At 45.2% G+C, this 23,791-nt stretch overlaps 1 protein-coding gene across 5 annotated transcripts in view; it reads left to right on the top strand.

Annotated features, from left to right (window-relative positions):
* Positions 1-23,791, top strand: part of SNX14 (sorting nexin 14) — a 609,680-nt gene that overhangs the window by 55,437 nt on the left and 530,452 nt on the right. For all 5 annotated transcript variants that reach the window (XM_085611049.1, XM_085611048.1, XM_085611046.1 and 2 more), the window contains exons 2-4: positions 8,577-8,697; positions 10,518-10,594; positions 10,682-10,760. In XM_085611049.1, coding sequence (XP_085467175.1) covers positions 8,577-8,697; positions 10,518-10,594; positions 10,682-10,760 — 277 coding nt within the window. The remainder of the gene's footprint in view (positions 1-8,576; positions 8,698-10,517; positions 10,595-10,681; positions 10,761-23,791) is intronic.

Raw genomic sequence — 23,791 nt, 5'->3', positions numbered from 1 at the left:
CAGATCGGAACCGAAAAAGTCGGCGCCAAAGCCACCATCGGACACTGAGGAACTTTTTCGGCCAGATCCAAAGCAAAAAAGGATTTACATCAATCCTAATACAGGACATGTCACAGCAGTACCTTATAAAAGAAGGAAACTGGACACACCACCTCCTCCAGCTCCTCCAAAGAAGGACTGTGCCACCTCACCCATATGTCCTTCCTCTCCTGTCTTACCTCCTATCCCATCCCCCCCACCGCCTTCTCCTCTACCATCTCCTTTTCGCACACTATCTCCACAGGATAATGATGAATCAGGAGGAGGGGGAGACCCGGATTTCCCGAATAATCCCGCTGATCCTAATGATCCCTTTACACTCCCGGACACAGCACCCATAGACGACTGGTCTTACCCTATGCCTGACATGCCTGATCCCACTCCATACCCCTCAAAACCATCCCCGCCTGATGACCATCTGGGGTTTGGTCAGCTTATAAACAGGGCTGCACTGTTCCATGGCGTCACCATGCACACAGACACTCACGAGGAAGATTTTCTCCTCGACACCTTCGAGCAGTCGCAAAAAAGCGTTCACATACTACCCATGATTAAGGGAGTGATAAAGCATGCAACTGAGGTTTTTAAGGACCCTGTTAGGGCCAGGGTTCTTAACCCCCGGATAGAAAAAAAATACAGACCGGCACCACAGGATCCTGCGTACATCAAAGTGCAGCTCCCCTTAGACTCTTTGGTCGTGTCAAATGCCAGAAAGCGGGCAAACTCCCAAACAACCGGAGACGCACCGCCCCCAGACAAAGAGTCTAAACTCTTAGAAGCTTCCGGCAAAAGAGTTGCCGCACAAGCTGCTAACCACTGGCGTATTGCTAATACACAAGCCCTATTGGCTCGCTATGATAGGGCTCATTACGACCAACTGGAGGACCTCTTGCAACACCTGCCTGATCAATACAAATCACAGGCCAATGACCTTATCCAAGAAGGTAAACTAATATCAAATGCCTCCATAAAATGCGCATTCGCCGCAGCGGACACTGCCTCTAGAACAGTCAACACAATCGTGCTACTTAGACGACACGCATGGCTCCGCATTTCCGGCTTTAAGCCGGAAGTACAAACCACCATTCTTGCTCAACCCTTTAATCAGGAGCAACTATTCGGACCCGCAGTAGACACTGCATTAGAAAAAATGAAGAAAGATAATGAGACTGCCAAATCAATGAGAGCATTACAGTCTACTCAAGCTAGAGGCTCCTTTCGTTGCTCCTTTTATAGAGGGGCCTCCAAAAATGTGGGAACAGACACCTCTTCCACCTTCAAAACATCAGGTCAAACATCCCCCAACAGAGGATATTTTAGAGGAGGTTACAGGGGAAACAATACCAAAGGCCGAGGGCGGGGCAACAACAACACCCGCACCTCTACAGCCACTAAACAGTGACTTACCACCACTCCCCCCAGACCATTCCACTCCGGTCGGGGGAAGACTTCAACAGTTCCTACCTGTCTGGAATTCCATCACAAAAGACAGGTGGGTAAGACAAATTATCCAGTCTGGCTACTGCCTCGAACTCATAAACACCCCCCCCCCCCCCAAACATACCACCCAAACATCGTCCCATGTCGTCTCACCACCTCACACTCCTCGAACAGGAAATTCAGTCTTTGCTTCAAAAACACGCAATAGAACCAGTTCCACTCCAACATCAGGGCACAGGAGTATATTCTCTATACTTCCTCATTCCCAAAAAGGACAAGACCTTAAGACCCATACTGGACCTCCGACTACTAAACCAGTATATACAATCAGACCACTTCCACATGATCGCTCTCCAGCAGGTCCTTCCATTACTCCAACAAGGCGACTTCCTTGCCACATTGGACCTAAAGGACGCATATTTTCACATCCCTATGCATCCTGCACACAGGAAGTACCTACGATTCGTGGTAGACGGTCAGCACTATCAGTTTACAGTTCTCCCATTCGGAGTCACAACCGCACCCAGGGTATTCACAAAATGCCTAGCAGTAGTGGCAGCGCATCTCAGAAGACAACAAATCCATGTCTTCCCCTATCTGGACGATTGGCTCATAAAAGCCAATACTCTCAACCAATGCGTTCTCCACACTCACCGCACTATTCAAACCCTACACAACCTAGGATTTACAATCAACTATCCCAAATCTCAGCTCCAACCCTTCCACGTACACCAGTACCTGGGAGCCACCATAGAAACATCCAAGGCCATAGCTTACCCCAGCACAGCTAGGATAGCCAACATACAAAATCTCATCAAAAAATTCCAAACACAACACTCTCTTCCAGCAAGAGTGTTTATGCAACTCTTAGGCATGATGGCATCATGCATCTCCATAGTACCCCATGCACGCCTTCAAATGCGTCCCCTACAGGAATGTCTAGCACAACAGTGGAACCAGGCCCACGGACAGCTTACCGATCTGGTGTTGGTGGACAGCCGCTCACTTCGTTCACTGAAGTGGTGGAACACCATCAACCTGTCCAAAGGGCAGCCGTTCTTAGAGCCTCTTCCACAGATTGTGCTGACGACCGACGCATCTCTTACGGGATGGGGAGCCCACCTCCTTCAACACACCACTCTGGGCAGGTGGACCACTCAACAGAAACAGCTCCACATCAATCACCTAGAACTTCTAGCGGTGTTCCTAGCACTGAAGTCCTTCCAAGTACACCTAAAAAACAAAACTGTCCTCATCCGCACGGACAACATGACCACAATGTATTACATACATAAGCAGGGGGGGACACATTCTCTACAACTGTCCCAACTTGCACAACAAATCTGGAGATGGCCCATTCCCCAGAACATCTACCTGTTAGCAGAACACCTCCCAGGGGTTCAGAACCAGGTGGCCGACCTCCTAAGTCGACACACACAGCAAATACACGAATGGGAACTACACCCCAAAGTCCTACTCCCATTCTTCCAAAAGTGGGGACAACCAGACATAGACCTGTTCGCCACACAAGAAAACGCAAAATGCCAACCTTCGCCGCCAGGTTTCCACACCCGCAGTCAAAGGGCAATGCGATATGGATGAACTGGTCAGGCAGATTTGCGTATGCTTTTCCGCCTCTCCCGCTCATTCCATTTGTAGTACACAAACTGAAACAACAGTCGCTAACACTCATCCTAGTAGCTCCCACTTGGGCACGCCAACCTTGGTTCACCACATTTCTGGAACTATATCTAGTTCCACATCAAAAATTGCGTCTCTCCCCGGCCCTATTAACCCAGAACCATGGAGAAATCAGACACCCAGATCCTCAAACTCCGCTCCCGAAGTCTTAGAGTTTGGATACCTCAACCTCCCTCCAGACTGTATGAATATCATTAAAGAAGCAAGAAGACCTACTACTAGGGCGTGTTATGCAGCAAAATGGAAAAGATTTGCCATTTACTGCACTAACAATGACATGCGTCCATTGGATGCGTCCATCCAACACATCATTTGCTACTTGCTCCACTTGCAAAGATGCAATTTAGCGTATTCCTCTATACGTCTATACCTAGCGGCATTAGCCGCCTACTTGCAAAATAGGCAACACCTGTCCCTCTTTAAGATACCCGCCATTAAAGCATTTATGGAAGGTCTTAAAAGAATTATTCCTCCAAGATTACCACCCTCACTAGTGTGGAACCTTAATATTGTTCTAACAAGGCTCATGGGTCCCCCATTCGAACCAATGCACAAATGCGAACTGCAGTTCCTAACATGGAAAGTGGCTTTCCTTATCGCTATCACATCTCTGCGAAGAGTAAGTGAAATACAAGCCTTAACTCTTGAAGAACCCTTTCTACAACTACATCGTAACAAAGTGGTTCTTAGGACAAACCCAAAATTCCTCCCTAAAGTTATCTCCCCTTTCCATCTAAACCAGTCAGTTGAACTGCCAGTTTTCTTCCCTAATCCAGACTCAGTAGCTGAGAGGGCCCTTCATACCTTAGATGTTAAAAGAGCCTTGCTTTATTACATCGACAGAACCAAACCTTTTCGAAAAGCCAAGCAACTGTTTGTTGCTTTCGCACCACCACATAAGGGCAACCCCATTTCCAAATCGGGTATAGCCAGGTGGATAGTTAAATGCATCCAAATATGTTACCAGAAAGCTAAACGTACTCTTACAGTTCCCCCTAGGGCGCACTCCATGCGTAAAATAGGGGCTTCTATGGCATTCTTAGGGAACATCCCCTTAGAAGACATTTGCAAAGCAGCCACATGGTCTACTACACACACATTCACTAAGCACTACTGTGTCGATGTGCAATCCAAACAACAAGCTTCAGTAGGCCAGGCTGTCCTAAAAACTCTATTCCAAACTGCTGCAACTGATACAGGTGACCACCGCTAGGGGAGACACTGCTATATAGTCTATCCTTAGTGTGTGATCTGCAGCTCATATGCCTCGAACCGAATATGCTACTTACCAGTATGCATCTGTTCTTGACATGTAGAGCTGCAGAGCCACACACGCCCACCCGCCTCCCCGGGACCTGTATCTGTTCCAGCATTGTCTTAATTAGACACTACACATGGACATCCTTTCTCTTTACTTCTTATACACTCCATCATTTCCCATCATGGCGAAAAACAATCTGAGGAATGGAGTGGATGCCCATGCGCACTGTTGTCCAGAGGAGGAGTCCCCTATCTCGTGATCAAAGACTTCTTCCGAAGACAACAACCTGCAATCATCCGAGTCCAAAACCAGATGGCGATCTTATCCTTAGTGTGTGGCTCTGCAGCGCTACATGACAAGAACAGATGCATACTGGTAAGTAGCATATTCCTTACCACCACCAGCGCTGCATAAGTTAAACAAAATATATATCTCCCAATTTCAGTAATCACTTGTATTTTAAAACCTGAACTGGGCCACTTTTTTAATTGGCTTAATCTGAAGCTTATTTAATGCCCTGCTTATATTTGGCTATAGTAGAGAAGACTCACATACTTCCATAGGATTTCCTTTATAATTGTTTTGAAACCCTGTTCAAATAATTTTTCATGTATTCTTGCGGGTATTATTTTTTCATGTTTGCTGAAACTTGTTACATGCAGTAGACTATGATTCTGTTTCTTATTGCTCCATTTTTTTTATGCAGTTTGTCCTGCCTGTTTTCCAGTACTACTGCCTTCTTAATGCCCGACACCTATTCTTCACCCCACCTCCTCTTCTATTCCATTGTGTATGTCTCGTTATCAGGAAAAGGCAAAAATTGTAATGTGTGCGTATATCATTGCACAGGTTCCCAAACGTACTTGTAATGTATAACTGTACGGTGACATTAACTGTTCTGTTTTACCCTTGGTGGGAAGTCACATGTTCTATGTGCTGGGGTTGTAAACCTGGCTCCAGTATAAGTTGGTTGTTTGGTTCCTGTCAGGTTCTTTTTAGGGTGTAAATCCCGATCCGGGCTTAGTATGAATGACTCCCCTCGCCCAAACATAGCATTCTTCTGCTACTTCTGGGCTTATCATGCAGAATCTCTCAGGAGTAAATAGACAACGGTTCATGGGGCAGGTTGAGATAAGTGAGTGTTTTCAGAAGGGCTGCAATCAGAGTTGGGTATTTAGCATGTGAATGGTGGAGAATTGAAGGTGAGGCAAACTTTGTCCTGGCGTTGCTGTAGATACTATTTATTTGGTGTGTGGGCCATGTTTCCAAGGGTGAAGGTGGGGATTACTGGCACACTTGTCTAAATCTTCTGCAACTATTAGGAACATGGACTGATTTGATGAAAGCCCATGTGAGAACCCACTTCCTGGGCTGCTCTTAGCAAATTCTTAGAGCGCCGCCTCCCCCGACAGTCTGGTCATGGGTGCATGTTCCAATGTGTTCTGTGGAACTTGTTATCCTGGGCAAATTATGCAAGCCTCATTCATTAAAAATCAGAAGATGTACACAGGCGAGCAAATAGACACAACAAAGCCAAAGGTAAAAGGTTCCTCGGTTGTGAGCAAAAAAACCATGACAAACATTCAGGGCATTCTGTGCCATATTATGTGCCTTTAATCCTCCTACCCCCAACAAACTCAACCATTCATTGTAAACCTTACCTCCGGTGACTGAGGGAAGTATCTTGAGATGGCAAGTGAACAGAATGTTGAGAAGTTCTGGAAATTGCTGAAAGTTTAACTCCCGAAGAGGTATCTTTCCTGAGTGGGTCATGAAAAATGAAGGAGACCCCCTCTTGAGAATATGATTTGTGCCCCATTGAGTCTTCTTTATTTCACATATATTCATTGGCTTGGTGGTAGGGGGAGGGCGGGCGGGGTGGCGTGAAAAGCCCCCCCCCCCGCCCATGCCGCAGGGGCTTCCATTACACCCATGCCCTTCCAAGATCTGGGAGCAGTAGCAGGTGCATTTTCAGTGTTCTTGTTCCTTATTTGTTGTTTGTAACCGCGTTCAGTAGGTGCAATGCAGTGCGTTTTAAGCAGCATTTTGCACCAACATTCTTTTTTTTGTTCGAGCAGCCCTGCTGTCATCTACTGGAAAGATAGTGTCCCAGACCCCACTCATTCACCCTATTTTGACAACTATGATTTGTACAGTTTGGGATGTATTTTCCAATTGCATGCATGTTCAGGGTTATAAAATTACCCTTCTCAGTAGGACTTTTCAGTGGTCTAGCCTGGCCTTTATTAATAATTGTAATAACCTGTACTTATGTGGTGCTTCATGTGGCACGTTTGTTATTTAAAGCATTGTAAATAATACGTGTTAAGGGTATCCAATTTTTGGACCTCAATTTGCCTACCTTGAAAGGCAGCAAGGGTGGACGAGTGAGTGATTCAGTTTTGTGATTTGCTGATCATAATGTATTGTAAAGGTGAACATGCCTCTCACTGAGCCATTCTGCTGGCTCAGTTATGAATCATTGTTATCAGCTGTTGTAATATAACTGGCTAAATTAAATGGGACAACTTCCACTATGTCCACTGAAAGCACAGGGCTGGAAAAGGGAATGTCTGATGAGCTGAGGTCATCTGATCACCCTACTCGAGTCAAATATCCATTCTGCTCAGAATGCAAGTTATGTGGAGCTGGTGGTCTTTGAACTCCATGCCCTTTAAAACCACAATTCATCATTTTCTAATTGTCTGATGTTGGTGGATTTGTAATTTTAACCTTGGAAAATTTGAAACTTTAATAGGGGGTTTTCCAAAAAGGGGATTTTCCAATACACACACCTCTCGGCTTTAGATAGGGAAAAATAGTGATAGTATGGATGCATAACAGAAGATTCTGACATACTCCATATAGATGTGAACTCGTCTGTTCAGAATTCACTGGTATTATGAGATTGAGGTGACAGCGGTGGAAGCTTATGGGACCTCTAGTAATGGTGTAGGGTACCGCACCAAGCATTTGTGTCTGATTGAAGGGGCCAGTACTAATGACCTTGGGTACCATTTTTAAGTGCACTTAAATGTGCTATTTAAAAAATTGAGACTTCATGGCTTTGTGAATGCTTGTTTTACACGTTTACCATTGGAATGTGGCATTATTACTGTGTAAGGGGGAAATAAGCTCAAGTATTGAGTTTTAGTGACCTGATGAAAATGACCACAAAGTAAACGCGCAAATCTCAACATGCGCTAGGATTAATGAGTGATGGTGCAAATGTGCCAATGTAGCCAAGCCTGCTCAGCAATTTTTTTAGTGCAAATCTGAGCAAGCATTCAAGATGAATGAGTGATAGTGTGAATCTGAACTTGCACCAGTGATTGATTACTGGACGGTGAAACAAATTTAAACATGAGCTAGGGATTACTGAGTCAAAGTGCACACCTGATCATGCAATTTGGATTAATGAGTGATGGTAGAGCTCAGAACGTTCACTAAGGATTACTAAGTGATGGGGCAAATAATAAAAAAAACATAATGGTAATAATTGGTGACCTATAGCGGCATCCTTCGAATGTTTATACTCAGTCCTATGTAGGGTTTGCACTGGAATAAGAATGGCAATTCTTGATATTTATAGAGGTCCGTCCTTGCTGCTGACAATGGCCTGTAATACTAGTGTAACTTGTCTAAATACATCCATGGACTCATTAAATTCATGCACTCACATTTCATCCACCGTGCTCCCCTGGTGCGCTCACTTACTCAGCCATTTATCCATCTGGTCACTCACCCAATACTTTTTCCTACACCCAGTCACTTACTGATTTGTCGACTTGTGCACTAATAATCTACCAAACAGTTTATCACAATCCCCCTCTTTCCCATCCGTGTAATCACACACACAAGCTCACTAATAAATGAAGAGTTGTGTTCACTTGTACTTAACCAGAATTGGTGACTTTGTTTTTCTAGTACTTGTTTTTTATTTACTTAACTATGATGAACACCAAATGTATCGTCTACTCCTAGATCAGGATGCCACTTTACCAACATAATGAGTATTTTCTCCTTAAAGAGCATCTTACAATGTTTCAACCCTTCATCTGCTAGAGAAATGGCATGCTCTAATTTGTGATGTACCTACCTTCATATGTTTTGTCTTTTCTTTCTCTCTTATTAGGTACCTGCACGTTTTGATGATCTTCTGGTCATTTGTGGCTGGCGTTGTTACCTTTTACTGTACACTTGGACCAGATACCCTTTTACCAAATATTTTGTTCACGCTTCAATATAAGCCCAAGGTAATAAAAAACCCTTAATTTAGCCTTATTGCCTTGCCATTGGCCTGCTATAATTATCTCTATGAAGTCTTTGTATTTAGCCTTTCTTGTGAACAGAAATATGGATTTGTTGCTTATCGTGTTTTCATTGTCATGTTGTTTGGAAAAAAGCTTGAATAACTGAGCAAAATTGTAATTTACTTTGTTCTCTTCTAATCTGTAGGATATTTTAAATTGCAAAACTGTTCAGTAAGCTAGTGAAGTACAAGATGAGACTGGTCATTTTGTCTTACTTATTTATTCATTAACTCACTTGTGAAGCGCCTCTCATCCTTGGGAATCATTGCGCCCTAGGCTAAGAGAAGCTGCTAGCTGCTTCTTGTGTAACACACACAAAAGAGTTCGTAAGAACAACAGAAAAGACTAATAAAAGAAGTGTGCCTTCATGCTTCTACTAAATTTACTATTATCCAATGTGTCAGCGTCCAGTCCGAAGACCAGTCCATACCTTGGGTCTAGGCATACTGATAGCTCTGTTACCATGAACACACTTCAGTTGAGGACACTTTAACAGAGCCAATAAGATCCTAGGGGCCCAATGTGATTTAAGTCATCACAGATTGGTCAGGAAGGCCTTCTGGTCTTATGTAGGCCTGGATGAAATTTGCAGTTTCCTTTGCAGAAATTACGAGAAATGCCCATCAAATATGCGAAACTATGCGAGATTAAACAAATGGCAGAAATTACATGAGATTACGATAGCATAGAAGAAATTTGACCCCGGCCTATTCTTACAGTAGTCACAGTGAACAAATCAGTCAGGTTTGAATAGCAAACTTCCCTGGGGGGAAAAAGCACCACATACCTTTGGTTCTTTTGTTGCTACTTTGTATCAGAGACATTAGAGTGTTGATGGACATCTTAGATTTAATCAGTCACCCTGGCTCATCACTGACGTTCTGTGACAAACAGGACTGACCTTATCAGGAGTGATTCAGTTCTGGCTGGTACATGCAGCCACCCCAAGACACATTGCTTTGCACACTAATTGAGAGTAGGAGAGGTAGTGTTAATCATTCAATTGGCTGCTTTCCTTAATTTACACTATAATTTGTCAGTTGATGTACACTAATATCACACCACATTTTTAAATACAATTGTGTTGTCTCTGTACACATCACTTGTGACGCCATATCTGGATTATCCTGTCCAGTTATGGAGGTTGGAGTTTCCTCTCTGGAAGCTAAAAGTCTTGATATTTACAATCTTAATTAGTTGCATCAATGTTTTTTTTCCATTGGCTTACCTAAATAGGTCATGTTGCTGTTGATAAAACACGTAGTCTTGCTCCCATGGCACAGTAGGGATCAAGTGAGGGTCCATGTGTCTTTAATGACTTGCTGCAGACATGTTCACTCAGCCTTCTTTACATGCACTAGTAAAATGTTATGAAATCTACCTTCATAATGTTTTGGTTTGTTCCCACTGGCTGAGACCATAGACCGTCTTTCCACATGTGTTATCCCTCACCTGTCACACCAAAGACCCCTGTGTTTGCAACAGTCATAGCTGAACTGAGAACCAAAAGTAGCTGTGACAAAATAAAATGCTCAAACTAGCACAGCTGTCTTCTTTGCAAGTCTCTATCTCTCTATCCATCCTTTTATTCGTTGTTTCTCCTCCCTTCTCCCGCTATGGTTTGATTCTGCCCCTGCCCTTCTCTCAAAGCCTTCCTGTGTCAGCAGGAGTTACCCTCACGGATCTGTTTATTTTGTCCTGTGCGTCTGTTAAAGTTGTACGCTCTCTGCCTCTATCAACATTGTACATTTTCCCTTTTTCAGCAACTCGAAATACAAGAATTATTTCCCCAAGGCCACAGCTGCGCAGTGTGTGGAAACAACAAATGCAAAAGGCACAGGCAAGTATTAGCCATTGTTGAAGTACTCCTGGAATCTGTTTTGTACCAGCGTTATTTACTATCATTCTATTCTCTTGCACACTGTAGGCCTACGTTGCTGCTGGAGAACTACCAGCCTTGGCTGGATCTGAAAGTGCCTTCAAAGGTGGATGCATCTCTTGCAGAGGTACTCTCTCCTTATTAAATAGCATGCAAATCGCTATGTGCTTTATCTCAAAGAAAGCTCAGCAGCCCTGACCTCGAAGTGAACACCCTCAAAAGGGGGCAAGGTTTCAGATAGGAGTGGAAACCCCTCCAATGGCTTGTAACGCCTGCCAACAATCTCAAACCTCAACTTCTCTGATGAATGTTGAAGCTTTGATTGTAAGGGAACTGAGGAAATGTCCATGACTTCAAAGAATTAGAGTGAGAAAAGGTTTGCCGCCTGCAAATATTTAATTCCCACTTACTTGGTTACCTCGATAGGAAAACTAAAGCAAGGTAACGCCATTCTCAAATTGAGATCTTGTGTATTTTCTGAGGGATGTATTCGATCAGGCCAAAAAATGCCTACATTCGTGATTAAATGTAATTTTAAATAGTACTGCATGCAATTGAAATGTCTGTCTCTGCTGTCGATGGTTGTCTACTATTTTAAAAAAAAAGATGTATTTCTTGAAGCCTCCTTAAATAGCAGTAAGGTCAGTCCTTAAAAAAAAATCTGAAAGAAATGGGAACCGTAGGCATAGAAGGTCATTGAGGGTGATCTAGAGGCGAATTCCTAGAACAAAGGCAATCCCACCGTCGTAAGGAATGGGTGGAGGGAACGATTTGAGAAGTGATGGTGGCTATAAGAAATGCAAAGCTTTTTATGCTATGCAAATTTGTAGCGCGCAATATCACACGGGAGATGGTGTGAGTCTAGCCAAACCTAGGGCCTAGCGGGGCTACTCGAAAACTGAAGACAGTTTCTTGCAGAATTTAAGAAGTTAGGAGGAGCCTCCTATGTGTTGTGGAAGGTCGCTCCACACTTTAGTACAGTGTAGGAGAAGGCTCAACCTCTGGATCTGGTTTTTCATATGCGTGGGATTTGTCAAATGGAGAAGCGGAGTTATCTGGAAGGTTTGTGAAAGCAAATGCAATTGTTAAGGTATGGACCAGTGGGCGGTGCCTTGAACATGTGGATGAGGAGTCTGAATTGTGTTAGTTTGTGTATGAGGAGCCAGTGAAGCTACTTCAAGGTTGGCGTGATGCGAGTGTAGCAGTGGAGGTTGAGAGTGAGGTTGGCTGCCGAGCTCCTAATGGTCTGCATCTTCTGGTGAGTTTTTTGGTGATCTCAGCATAGAGGGGGTTCCCGTAGTCCTGTTTGCTTGTGACCAGGGCATACGTGATGGTTTTCTGGGTGCTGATTGGGAGCCATTTGGAAATCTTCCTCAGCATCTTCATGGTTTGGAAGCATTAGATGCCTGGAGATAATATGTGCTCTGTATATTTTACTAGCTTGATTCAATATGTATGTTACATCGTGAAGTTTATTAGATATTCCTTTTTTTATTTATTTATTGGTTTTTCAAGATCAATACAGCTCATATCATATACAACAACAAACTAAATGGGTGTATAGTTGCCAATTGCACGACATTACAGAAAAGCATAACGGCCTTCTATATCATCATGTATCGAACACAGCAGCGTTCCCACAAACACAAAGCCAGGATTTAATTAAAAGTAAACATTAAGATCTAATAATGCTAAATCCGACAGTGGTATACAATGCCCCTCCCGTGATACCCAACCTAATCTCGCATCAATTCTCCCATAGTATCCAATCGAAATACACATTAAATCTCCACAGTTGATGAATCAGACAGTCCCAGTGCTAGTTTCATTTGCCACCTCATCTCAGGGTCCACTTGTCCTCTCCTGAACCCAGGTAATAAATGGTGCCCATATCTCTCGGGGTCTGGAATTGGGTGGCATAAGTTCCCAGAACGTGGCCAGCTGGATTTGGCCATACGTAACCGCCCTAATCCATTCCAGAATCCTGGGTTTCCTGCTTCTCCTCCAGTATATAGCTATTTGTCATTTGGCGAATAGTAACAATAGCGCATGCAATTTGCGTTTTTTTACGTGCGTGTCTCTGGCATATCCCAACAATCCCAATAATGGGGATGGGGATAATGTCAGGCTCAGGATCTGATTTATAGACTCAAAAATTTGGGACCAGTAATCAGCAATGTCCGGACACTCCCAAGCCATATCGAGAAAAGAGGCAGAGGCCACACCGCAGAGCCAGCAACATTCATCTTCTCTGAGCGCCATGCGATGTAAGCTAATGGGTGTTCTGTTGTATCTATGTAAGAATTTGAAGTGGATAAGGCGAAGCTTGCAACTGGGAGATAACTCAGTCATTTGAGGACAACAGTACGTCCACTGGTCGTCAGTCAGAGGGGGCATTAGCTCAATCTTCCACTTATACCATGCACTGGAGGCCGTCACGGGGGCATCAGCCTGCATATGTGTGTAAAGTTTAGTGATAAGTCTACGTGGTGATGGTGTACGCAGTCGATTTTCCAAAGCATTCAATGGGGATGGTTGGGATGGGAATTCGGCGTGCAATTTACGACAGGCAGCCCGAAGTTTGTGATATAAGAATGTCCCACCGAAGGACACCTTCTGACCCTCCTCACCTGTCGGAGGCCCTCTAAACATCCCCCCCCCCGGGTAAAGATCTGCAAAAGTATGAAGTGACGTAGTCTGTGCTACCTTGTTGTTTATCTCATCTCTGATGTCATAGGGTTCTGTGCTAGTGGGATGGAAGGCGCATATAGTATCTCTGCTCCCGCACGCCTACGTAACCCATCCCAAGCCCATCTTAGAGTTTCAGAGGTGTCAATGTCCTCCGTAGGCCGTTTATAGGTCTGGTACACCGCCACATGAAGAGGAACTGGCGCCACCGCATCCGTCTCCACAGCCACGTGCGGTTGAAAGGGGGTTGGAATAGTGCAGGAATTGTGCCTTTGCGCAGAATGCATATAACGTCATATCAGGTGCGCCCAAGCCACCCTGCTTAATCGGCAAGGACAACACCCGGGCTTGGCCACCCGCCCACGCCAAAAATATTAACAGTGAGCGCAATATTCTGAAAAAATATTGGGTAAGTATGCTTGGCAGATTCACAAAAAGATATAGGAATTTAGGCAGAACAATCATCCATCAACGCAAGTTGTCCTGCTAGGGACAACTGAAGTTTAGCCCACAGAACCACCTTTTCCTCCAACCAATTAATGGCTTTACCGTAATTTAAGTTCCACACTTCTTGTATATCCCGGCGGATCCAGATTCCCAAATATTTCACTTTATCTTCTTCCCATTGTAACGGGAATGCCGAAACCTCCCCCTTCGCGTTATCAGTTAGGGGGAATATCACTGATTTGGCCCAATTTATAGATATGCCTGAAAGCCCATCAAATTTGATGAATTCTCTTAATACTGTGTCTAGATTTTGCGCAGGGTTCGGAATGTACAAAGTGACATCATCTGCATAGAGTGATATCAAAAGATTCCGAGCACTAAAGCCTATACCCTTGTCCGTGTGGTGTTGTCTAATACGTGCAGCCAAAGGCTCCATCGCAATGGCAAACAAGAGGGCGGACAGCGGGCACCCCTGCCGCGTGCCCCGCGTAATCTGAAACGGGACAGATACAAGGCCATTTACTCGTACCCTAGCCATCGGCTCAGTATATAGCAGCCTGTTCCATCTAACAAAAAGGGCGCCAAATCCCATCCGTTCCCAAATTCTGAACAGATAGGGCCATTCAAGCGAATCAAAGGCCTTTGTTGCGTCTAAAAAAACGCCGCCGCCTGTACATCAGGATGTAAATAATGTAGGACCTAAACGACTGTTCTGAGGTTATGAGAGGTAGACCTCCCGGGTATGAATCTCGATTGATCTGGTAGGGCTATGAGTGGGAGCATGGGTTGCAGCCTATTCGCTATTAATTCCGCCAATATTTTAACATCTACATTGATAAGTGACAATGGTCTGTATGAGTCTACATCAATTTCCAATTTTCCCGGTTTTAACAAGGTAATAATAAGAGCTTCCCGCATAGTTTGTGGTAGTATAGCTGTTTTGTGGGCTTCTTCATATACCGCCAGCTCCTCCACGTAGGTTTTATAAAAGGTGGTTGTCCGACCTAGGGGCCTTATCTAATGGCAAGCTTTTGATTACTTGAGCTACGTCTTCCACCTTGAATGGTAGGTGCATATACTCCCTGTGTCGGTCATTAAACCAAACCAATGCCATGGAATCTAGAAAATCCCTCATGCCCTCCGGACATTGTCTGTGTAGCCATATATAAGTGGGCGTAGAAGGACGAGAATTCATTAAGTATGGCCAACGGACCCCTAATAATGCCACCCTCCTTGTCAATGAGTTTGGGAATGTAAGCAGTGGACCGTGGGGCCCGAAGCATTCCTGCAAGCATCCGTCCCGATCTGTCACCCTCTCCATATCTGCTCGCTTCCGTATAGTTTCCAAGAAACTTCACCTCCCTCTGCGCCTCCTCATCATACTCTAACAATGTGGTTTTCAACTCAGCCATTAAAGCAGGCTCGCCTTCAGAATATATTCGCGTCTCTAGATCTCTTATTTGAGCCTCGATATTGCATAAGGTGAGTCTAATGGCCTTAAGGACACCCGCTTGTCTGGAAATACACTGTCCCCTGATTACCACTTTAAATGCCTCCCATAACGAGGCTGCAGTATCGACAGACCCCGTATTGAGTGTAAAATAGTCCGTTATATCAGTACATATTTCCTCCTTAAATAACTCATCTAGCAGCGCGTGTGGGGGTAGCCTCCAAGAAAATGCCCGCTGTGTGGTGTTGGGAAGTGAAATCGTCAAGCGGCAGGGGGAGTGATCCGATGGCGTTTTCGGTAGGTGCTGCACCCCCACCACCCAGCTGTCCACGTCTCTCGTCGTCAACCAATAATCCACTCGGCACCAGGCTGTATGATGTTCTGAAAAGCAAGTACCTTTCCTCGTTAACGGATTACGTAGGCGCCAAACATCCACCATGTCTCTGTCCTCTAATAAAGCATTCAGGACTTTACCGGCTGCGGGGTGGTGTGTCCTCGACGCGCCCTGTCTATCCAAGTCATCACATAAAATGGCATTTAAGTGCCCTCCCCATATAATTGTGGTACATCCAGTTTCTTTAACTTTGGCCCATATATCCTGAAAGAAACCAGGGGAGTCTGTATTAGGTCCATACACAGCTACCAAAGTTAATAAAATACCTCCCAGTGTACCCAGCAAAATAATAAACCGTCCTTCAGGATCCGTGTACACCTCCCTCTCTCTCCAGTCAAGGCTACACCTAACCAACACCTCCACCACGCGGGAGTAGTTTGAATATACCGACGTGTATGTGGATCCCCATCTCTTATGTTTAATTTTCGAAGATGTCTGGGCATGTAAGTGAGTTTCCTGTAGCATGCATAAATCTATATTGTATCTTGTTAGGTATGCATGTACCAACCGGGTTTTCCGACTCATTTAGCCCCCTTATGCTCCATGTCAAACAGTTTACTTTGGTCTGGTGGTGTATTTGAGGGTCGTTTGTACGTCACCACTGCGCCTCACACGCAACACGATGATCTGAAGCCTTCCTATGCACTCCCTCCAGTGGCATGGCAATACACCAACAAAACAATTAAGAACTTTCCCTACCCTCCCTCCACCCCCCCCCCCTGCCCACACAAACCCCACAAACAGGTTGAAAAGTTTCCCCCCCCCAATAGAACATGAACCAACATAGTGACAGGAAAAGTCCCATGGGGACGAAAGATCACCGGCCTACTCCCCTACCGTAGCAGGGTGGCCAAGAAACTGCAAGGAGAAAATCCTGCAACAGGACAAAACAATAAGTGTGCGGCTACTACATAAAGATACGTGTCTCCATCTCACATCTTTTTTTTTTTTTCTTTTTTTTTAACTCTTTTTATTAACATTTCCATTTTCAACCAATACTGCAATACCATATCGTGCTTTATCAAGTACATCACAGTTTGCTCGTGTCAGCCCCCATCTCATATCTTACGGTTACAAGCATACATCCCACCCCCACAGCCACAGCAATCAAACCAACTATTTAAGTAAAATGAGGCAATAGTTCCCCAAGGCAAAGTATGACCTCGTACACTTCCAGTACGTATCCACATGTAAGGAATGCCCCTAGTCACAATCCCAATCAAACGATCATCCAAAGTTGTCAATGCAAAGGAACAGAATAATGAATTGTCACCGGTCCACAAATATTCTTTCCCACCCAAACCCAAAATGTTATGCAAGAAGTATTATGTACGTTATGCAGAGGAATAGCAAAACGGTACAATCGCCTGCTACTCAGTCATTATCACTTAGCTGGTGTTCAGTTGTATCGTCTGTTCTAGGACTGTTCTTTGACCGCCTACCACCCACATGTTTCGCAAATTTCAGAGCGGATTTGGCATCCGTAAAGAAGTGGGCAGAGCCATCATGAGATACTTTGAGTTTAGCGGGATAGAGCAATGAATAGGGGATCCGTGCCTGCAACAGGATACGCTTCGCCGGCAGAAATTCCTGCCTGGCTGCTTGCACCGCCAGGGTGAAGTCTGGATAAAAGGCGATCTGGTTCCCCATATGCATTATTTTCCCCATTGTACGTGCCGGACGCAGTACCACATCACGGTCTTGATAGTTCAATATTCTTGCCAATAGTGGCCGTGGAGGAGCTCCAACCGGAGGTCTGGGGCCTAAAGCACGATGGGCCCGTTCCACCGCAACGATCGGTGACAGGTGCGTAGCAAACAGGTCTCGCAACAGATCTGCTGCATACACCTATATTTTGGTGATCGCAGTCGTCTCCGGAACTCCCGTGATGCGTAGATTGTTGCAGCGGGTTCGCGCCTCTAAATCATCATTCTTGGCACGGATCACACCCAAGAGCTTATCCATTTGCGATATTTGATCTTTAGTTTCCACCTGAAACTCATGAAAGTCATGCTGCTTATTTTCAAGCACGTCCAATCTATGTTCATGAACCCCAACCTGGGTTTCCACAGACTTCATTTGGGCCGTTAACGTGTCCAATTTAGCATCAATGGTGCGGAGGCTGGAGCGCATTTCGAGCATAAGCGTGCGAATGTCCTCTCCCTGATCACCTAACGGCCCTTCCGTTGACCCACCAGTAACTGATTCTGAGTCTGACTCCGTCTGCCTAGTCGTACGTCGTTGATCAAAACTGATTTTCGGCTGTTTGTCATCCTGCTTGCCCATGCTTAGCTCGCAGTCAGTGCGCCTCAACAGCTACCCAGGGGACTGGTGGTGTCTTCCCTGCCTATTGCGCCTCGTCCCCCCACGCACAGCACGCGGCCTCGTGCCACACGCCCGCAAGTGACTTTTATATGGCAGTCTCCTGTTTAGCACCAGCACCCACCTGGTCGATTTGCTCGGGCGTAGGCAGAGGATGTGGAATCAGTCCTCACAGCACAGTACAGCAAAAGGTAAGAAAATCAGCAACTCAAGGCAGGTAGCAAGCAGAACTAATAAACATCGCCTCCACAGTACGCCTCACTGCACGGCTGGGCAGCCTCTCCTCTCTGGCCACTGCTGATATATTAGGAGGTCAAACACGCCTTGCGATCAATCGTGACATCTGGGGATAAGTCTGCCAACCACCGCAGTCCAAATCATTACAGTGCATCAGGGGCTCAGGATCTGCAACGTGCCCCGGTTTCCTGTCTGGTCTCCTGAATTGAATGCACATGTAGGGCAGATGGGACAGCACCCTCCTTCAAGAACGCGCTCCCCGTCCAAACGGCCACAAATGGGCACAGCGTTCCACTCCCGCCGCAGCGGCACGTCTTTACAGCAAGGATTAGCAGCTAACACCACTGTGGCGGTCCAGACGGACTCCCAGCCCCCGCATCCAAAATGGCGTCATCCAGCAGGGGGAATTTCGGCCCGCACTTCGAGTACTGGCCGGCGTCTGTAATGGTACTCACGAGGCTGCTTCAGTGTCGACATGTCCGCTCCTGTTCTCCCTCCGATCCACACTAAAGCGCATCAGCGACTGCGCACAGCTCAGCACAGGCCTTCAGCGGAGCCTCGGATTCGAGTAGAGTCTGCCGCATCCTGCCTCCTCCATCTCCTCCATCTCCTCCCTCGCAACTGCTCACAACGCTCCGGGGCTCATAACTTGGCGATTAAGCAGCGCCGGCGACTGAAAAACACACCGCTTGGTGCCGCAGGTTTGCCGCTTCCAAGGAAGCGATGTATGCAGATTTTCGTCTCTTGTAACTGTTCGGATCGAGGAAGGATTATGTCTCGATCGGTGGATCTCGCTCACTGAGCGGCCATTCCGCAGCACGGCAAGCCACGCCCCCACAGTTCATTAGATATTCCTTGAACTAATTCTACATTGTCATATTTATGCTTGTATGATTCTCATGCGACTTGTATTTACATGTTCAAAGAAGAAAAATGTCAATAGAAATACTACCCAATAAAGCCTTGCATCTTTTGAGACACATAGAACTAAGTGTCTAACTGTTGGCAGTGGCTCTAAAGAGCACTTCTGGAGGGATCCTACTCCATAGCACAAGTGATAATATTAAATCTCCATTCATTTGTCAGTGCATCCTTACAACATTAAAGAATGCAACGTCTGTCTTCTGTTCTGGTTCAAATGTCTCCAAGTTGGCCTTTGTGTTTGTGAGCATGGGGTCACAATAAATAACCTTATCTCCAAGTCTGCGCACCTGCAATTCTGCTAACAGAACATCAGTACCTTAATATTCTTCTGGTCTGTTCAGTCTCAAACCCTAAAGCTTTTGTGTCTTTGGTCCTTGTTATCTGTCTGCTGTATGGGACCAATCAATAGGGTTTACTATGCTCTAACATTACATTATGAACATTTTTGCTTGTGTAGGGTTAGCATAGTTGTTGAGACTCCTTTTTTTGTTAAATATTGTGTGCCAGGCTTGTATTCAGGCAGAAATGTGTTTTATTTTGAGTCCCTACGTCTAGCACGGCATGCATCACTAATATACCATGTTACAGCCAGACCTGCTTTTCAGGTCGTTCCTTCCATATGACACTGCACATTGAATCACCTTTTTCATGGTGCTGCATGCTTATGTAGTCACATTGTTCCAGTGTGCTGTTGTTTTGTGAAAAACCATGGAAGCTCGTATGTACTCTTCCGAGACCCGAACGTTTTCAACAATATTTTGTCTATGTATCTAAACGGTATGTAGTAAGTCATTCCTGGAGCCCGTCTCATGGTCTCCCAAAAAATCTTAATAAAAATGCCCCTCTATACACATATTTGGACTTTCGGTCAAGCCTCCTTATGCAATAGTCTGTTAAAGGGAACTGATGGATTCCTGTTTCTTTTCTTGCCTGGTGGGTGGAATTTGTGTAATCGCGTTACGCAAATCTCCGCGAAACGGTAAAAAATCTCTGCGAACACGCAGAAATTCCACGAGCACGCGGAATTGCTTGTTCGCGATGCTTCTTTCCTGTTCGCAATCGCTGTCTGCGTGCTCAGGGGAAATATCTCGCGAACACGCATTTGGGGAACATGAACAAGCAATAAATTTCGCGAAATCGCGGAACGCAGCTTTTTGTGCAATTTCGCGATCTACCCGGAACGCGAAATTGCACAAATTCCGCAAATTCCGCGAGCGGAACGGAATTTACCGCCCAGGCCTATGTGGAATGCTGAGTCATGCGGAATGTGTGACGTTATCAGTGTGAGGGTTCGGTCCCTGGCAGTGAAGGTGAGCAGCACTGTACTGCTGGGCGCTTGTGGTACGGCTGTACAGTGACGGGAGCTATAAACTGAAACAAATGTGCGTTGTTATGTAATTACAAAATGCGAACTGTATAATAAATATTCAAAGAAAGCACAGTGTAGCTTTAAACGTGCTTGTTTATAAGCACTTACTGAAGTTCTTCCACCCATGGATTTTGCGGTCACTTTGTGTTTTTGGAGCCTGGCTAGTTGTACATGACCTACTGGAAAAACAAACATCAGTGTCGTTGCAGAATGTGCGCAACTTACTTCTGCTGATGTTTGAATTTACGTGCGGCACTGTGTGTGCTCACCTCTTCTGGTGTGCAGTGCTTTCTCAACGCAAACAGATGCCACGTGTATCATTACCGAATATACAATCAGCGTTCTGGACCTCAAGTTCTTGTAATTGGAATTAAGCAAAAAACATAAAATAAAACGCACAGTACCCAGACTATCAAAACTGAAGTAGGACTGACCGGTTCTTATTCATCACCATCAAAATGAACTATTGTCGAGTCTTTATTGTCATTTGAGAAACTGCCTACGATTAGAGAGCAAATATCCGATTTGAAAAGAATAATGAAACTGGTGTTCAGCTTTCCACATATTTCACATATTTCTTTCCTGGTCAACGTACAATACCCGTCACCATTAAAAAACAATGACAATAGCTTACACTCGCATAAATGCATTACATTGCAAATGCTTCCTTAACTTAAAACTAAGCGCGGTGCCGCTTCAGGGACACCACGCACGTTCTTTTTTTACTTTTTTTTACATTTAGACTGAGCGCCGTGTCCTTGAAGCTGGCGCCGCGCTCAGTTTTAAAGTTATAAAACAAGCATTGGCATAGCCAATAGGTCTCACCTTTGTGAGGTGTTATTATTTTTGCTGAATATGAGGACTCTATAAGTAATACGTTGCAAAGTGTCTTGTCAATGTAAAATAAGTACCCAGCATTCAACGTTTTTTGCTCTGGATTTAAAGATTTCACTTCAAATCGGTGTTTGCGCACTCATGTCCACAGGTGCTTAACAATTTCCGGCAAGCTTTATGCTGAAATTTATACAAAAAGTGTACCTACGAACTACAGGCTAAAAGTAACACCATATTGCTCAGAATACCGTTTTGGGTAAAAATGCCAGTTTATGCATCATTCGGGAGTTAATGTTTACTCCATGCGACTCCTTTACCAGCACTGACAATTCATATTAAAACGGGGCCCATTAAATGTTCATCCTTATCAAGTGCACTTGTTTGATAAGTTTGACAATTCCCTTTTTGTTCTACTACAACTTCAACGAGGTCGTGTCTGTCTGCCAGCCTATCTAATTTTGTAGATTCTATATCTACATTTCATACCCGTAAATGTCTTTAAAAGCAGTTACTCAGAAGTAAAAATATTTTTATATGGCAAACATGAATTTAAGTCTAGGACCACCTAAAAACCCGTAAAATACCAAAACTAAACATGCCGCATGAATAAGAAAAGGAAAAACTTCCCTTTAATTTACATTTTTTAATACTTTTAAATACAAACATCAAAGAATTATCACCGCCTGCTCCAGTTGCTGCGGGTGTAAAAAGGTAATGGCAGCTCTCATGCCCCCTTGTGTTAGCCTTCCTCAGCGCAAGGTGGTTGTTGTAGTGCTGTTGTAGGTGAGGCAACCAGTGTCCCCAAGCACAACACCATGCATCACTTGCTCTTGATGGCTTTTGGGGCAAACTAGGGGGTTGACAGGGGCGTAGCTGTCAATAGTGTAGCGGGTGCAGTGGCACCAGGGCCCAGGGGTGTGATGGGCAATTGTGGCTTTTTCACTACCACACCAGGTGGTGGCAGCGGTGTCTGGGGGGGGGCTCTCCTTTTTCGCATGAGGGTGGCAAGGCACCCATGCTACGCCACTGCCTTTCGGCACTTGAACAGATGACAGAGGAACCGCGGATGCCTTCAAGGGGTAAGGTGTGCCAGGCCCGGCTGCTGGTGGTCAGACTGTCTGTTGGTGCCCAGGCTCCGGTCTGCACTTCCCGGCCCATTGTTCATAGGGAGATCTCCAGGGCAGAGCGCACCTGCCACCCGTCTGCCTGAGAACGGCTCATCTCCAGAAGGGGTTGGGGGATTCCGTGCGCAACATTTACTGAAAGAGCGAGCCTGGACAACACCCGTTTTCGATGGCACCGGGTCACTCGACTTACGAGGGCGTGTGCATATGTTTTGAACAAGTGTGCACTATCAGATATGCATGATACACGTATGTGTGCATCTGTTGTGTTGTATCTTGTGTGTGTATCGTGTGAATTTTCTAAATGCTGTGCTGAGGCTCTTGTGTGACAGGCAAGATGTATTGATCAATCTGGGAGTGTTCTGTTTTTGGTATTTGTGTGCATCTACTGTGTGAATGTCTTGTTTGCGCAATGTATGGGTTTTCTGTGTGTATGTGCGAGGTGCCTATTGTACTAAGCGTGCTTTTCCGGAGTTTCACATAAGAATGCCGTGTTTGTACATTGCGCTTCCGAGTGTGCGCAGGGGTGAGTGTGGAATGCGGTTGATCACGTGATGAGTACTGGGTGTGGATCTCTTCGGGGTGTTTGTGCATGCCATTGAAGTGGTGTGGATCTGCTGTGCTATGTTGTGTGTATTGGACCTTGCTTGTGCCGTTGGTGTTCGTGCACTAAGTGGAAAGTGCTTTTTGTGTGTTTGTGAGTGTGTTTTGTGTGCATTCATGAGGGTGTGTGTGTTTGAGTGTCTCTGTGTATGTTGTTTGTATGATTTGTGTTAGCGTGTTTCCGGTGTCAGGGCAAGATGCAAGTGGGGTGCATTTCATATTCTCGACAGCTAGAGCCATGTTAGCCCCGAAAAGGAGCATAGTGTGAAATTCACATACACTCCCTGTATTTTCCTGTAGCATGGTGCTCGCCCTCTGAGCCCTCACTTGTGCTGCTAACTTTGGGCTGTACTAAGCGGGCTGGTCTCCTTTGAGGAATGCGAACCTCCAGTGGGGCTGCGGAGGGGTAGATTTTCGGCACAGTGGTGGGAGGTGCGCGGCCTTTTGAAATGACAGGAGCTCTAAGCACAAGCATTGGCAAAGCCAACAGGCCTAGCCTTCTTGACCGGCTTACTTTCACTGTTTTTTGCCGATGAGATGCAGCTTCAGCATAAAACAAGCATTTACAATGCAATGGTCTCGGCATTGGTAAAGTTAGAGCTATTGGCATTGCTCATGACAATCCCGTTTCTTTAAATATTTTAAAAACAAAAACATAAACAAAAATAATGTCATGAGCAATGCCAATAGCTCTAACTTTACCAATGCCGAGACCATTGCATTGTAAATGCTTGTTTGTTTGCACTTCGCCCACAGCGCTTGGAAG

This window comes from Triturus cristatus, chromosome 6 (assembly GCF_964204655.1).
Source record: "Triturus cristatus chromosome 6, aTriCri1.1, whole genome shotgun sequence".
NCBI lineage: Eukaryota > Metazoa > Chordata > Amphibia > Caudata > Salamandridae > Triturus > Triturus cristatus.
The sequence above is the reverse complement of the archived record's forward strand: the minus strand, read 5'-3'. Positions and strand labels throughout refer to the sequence as shown.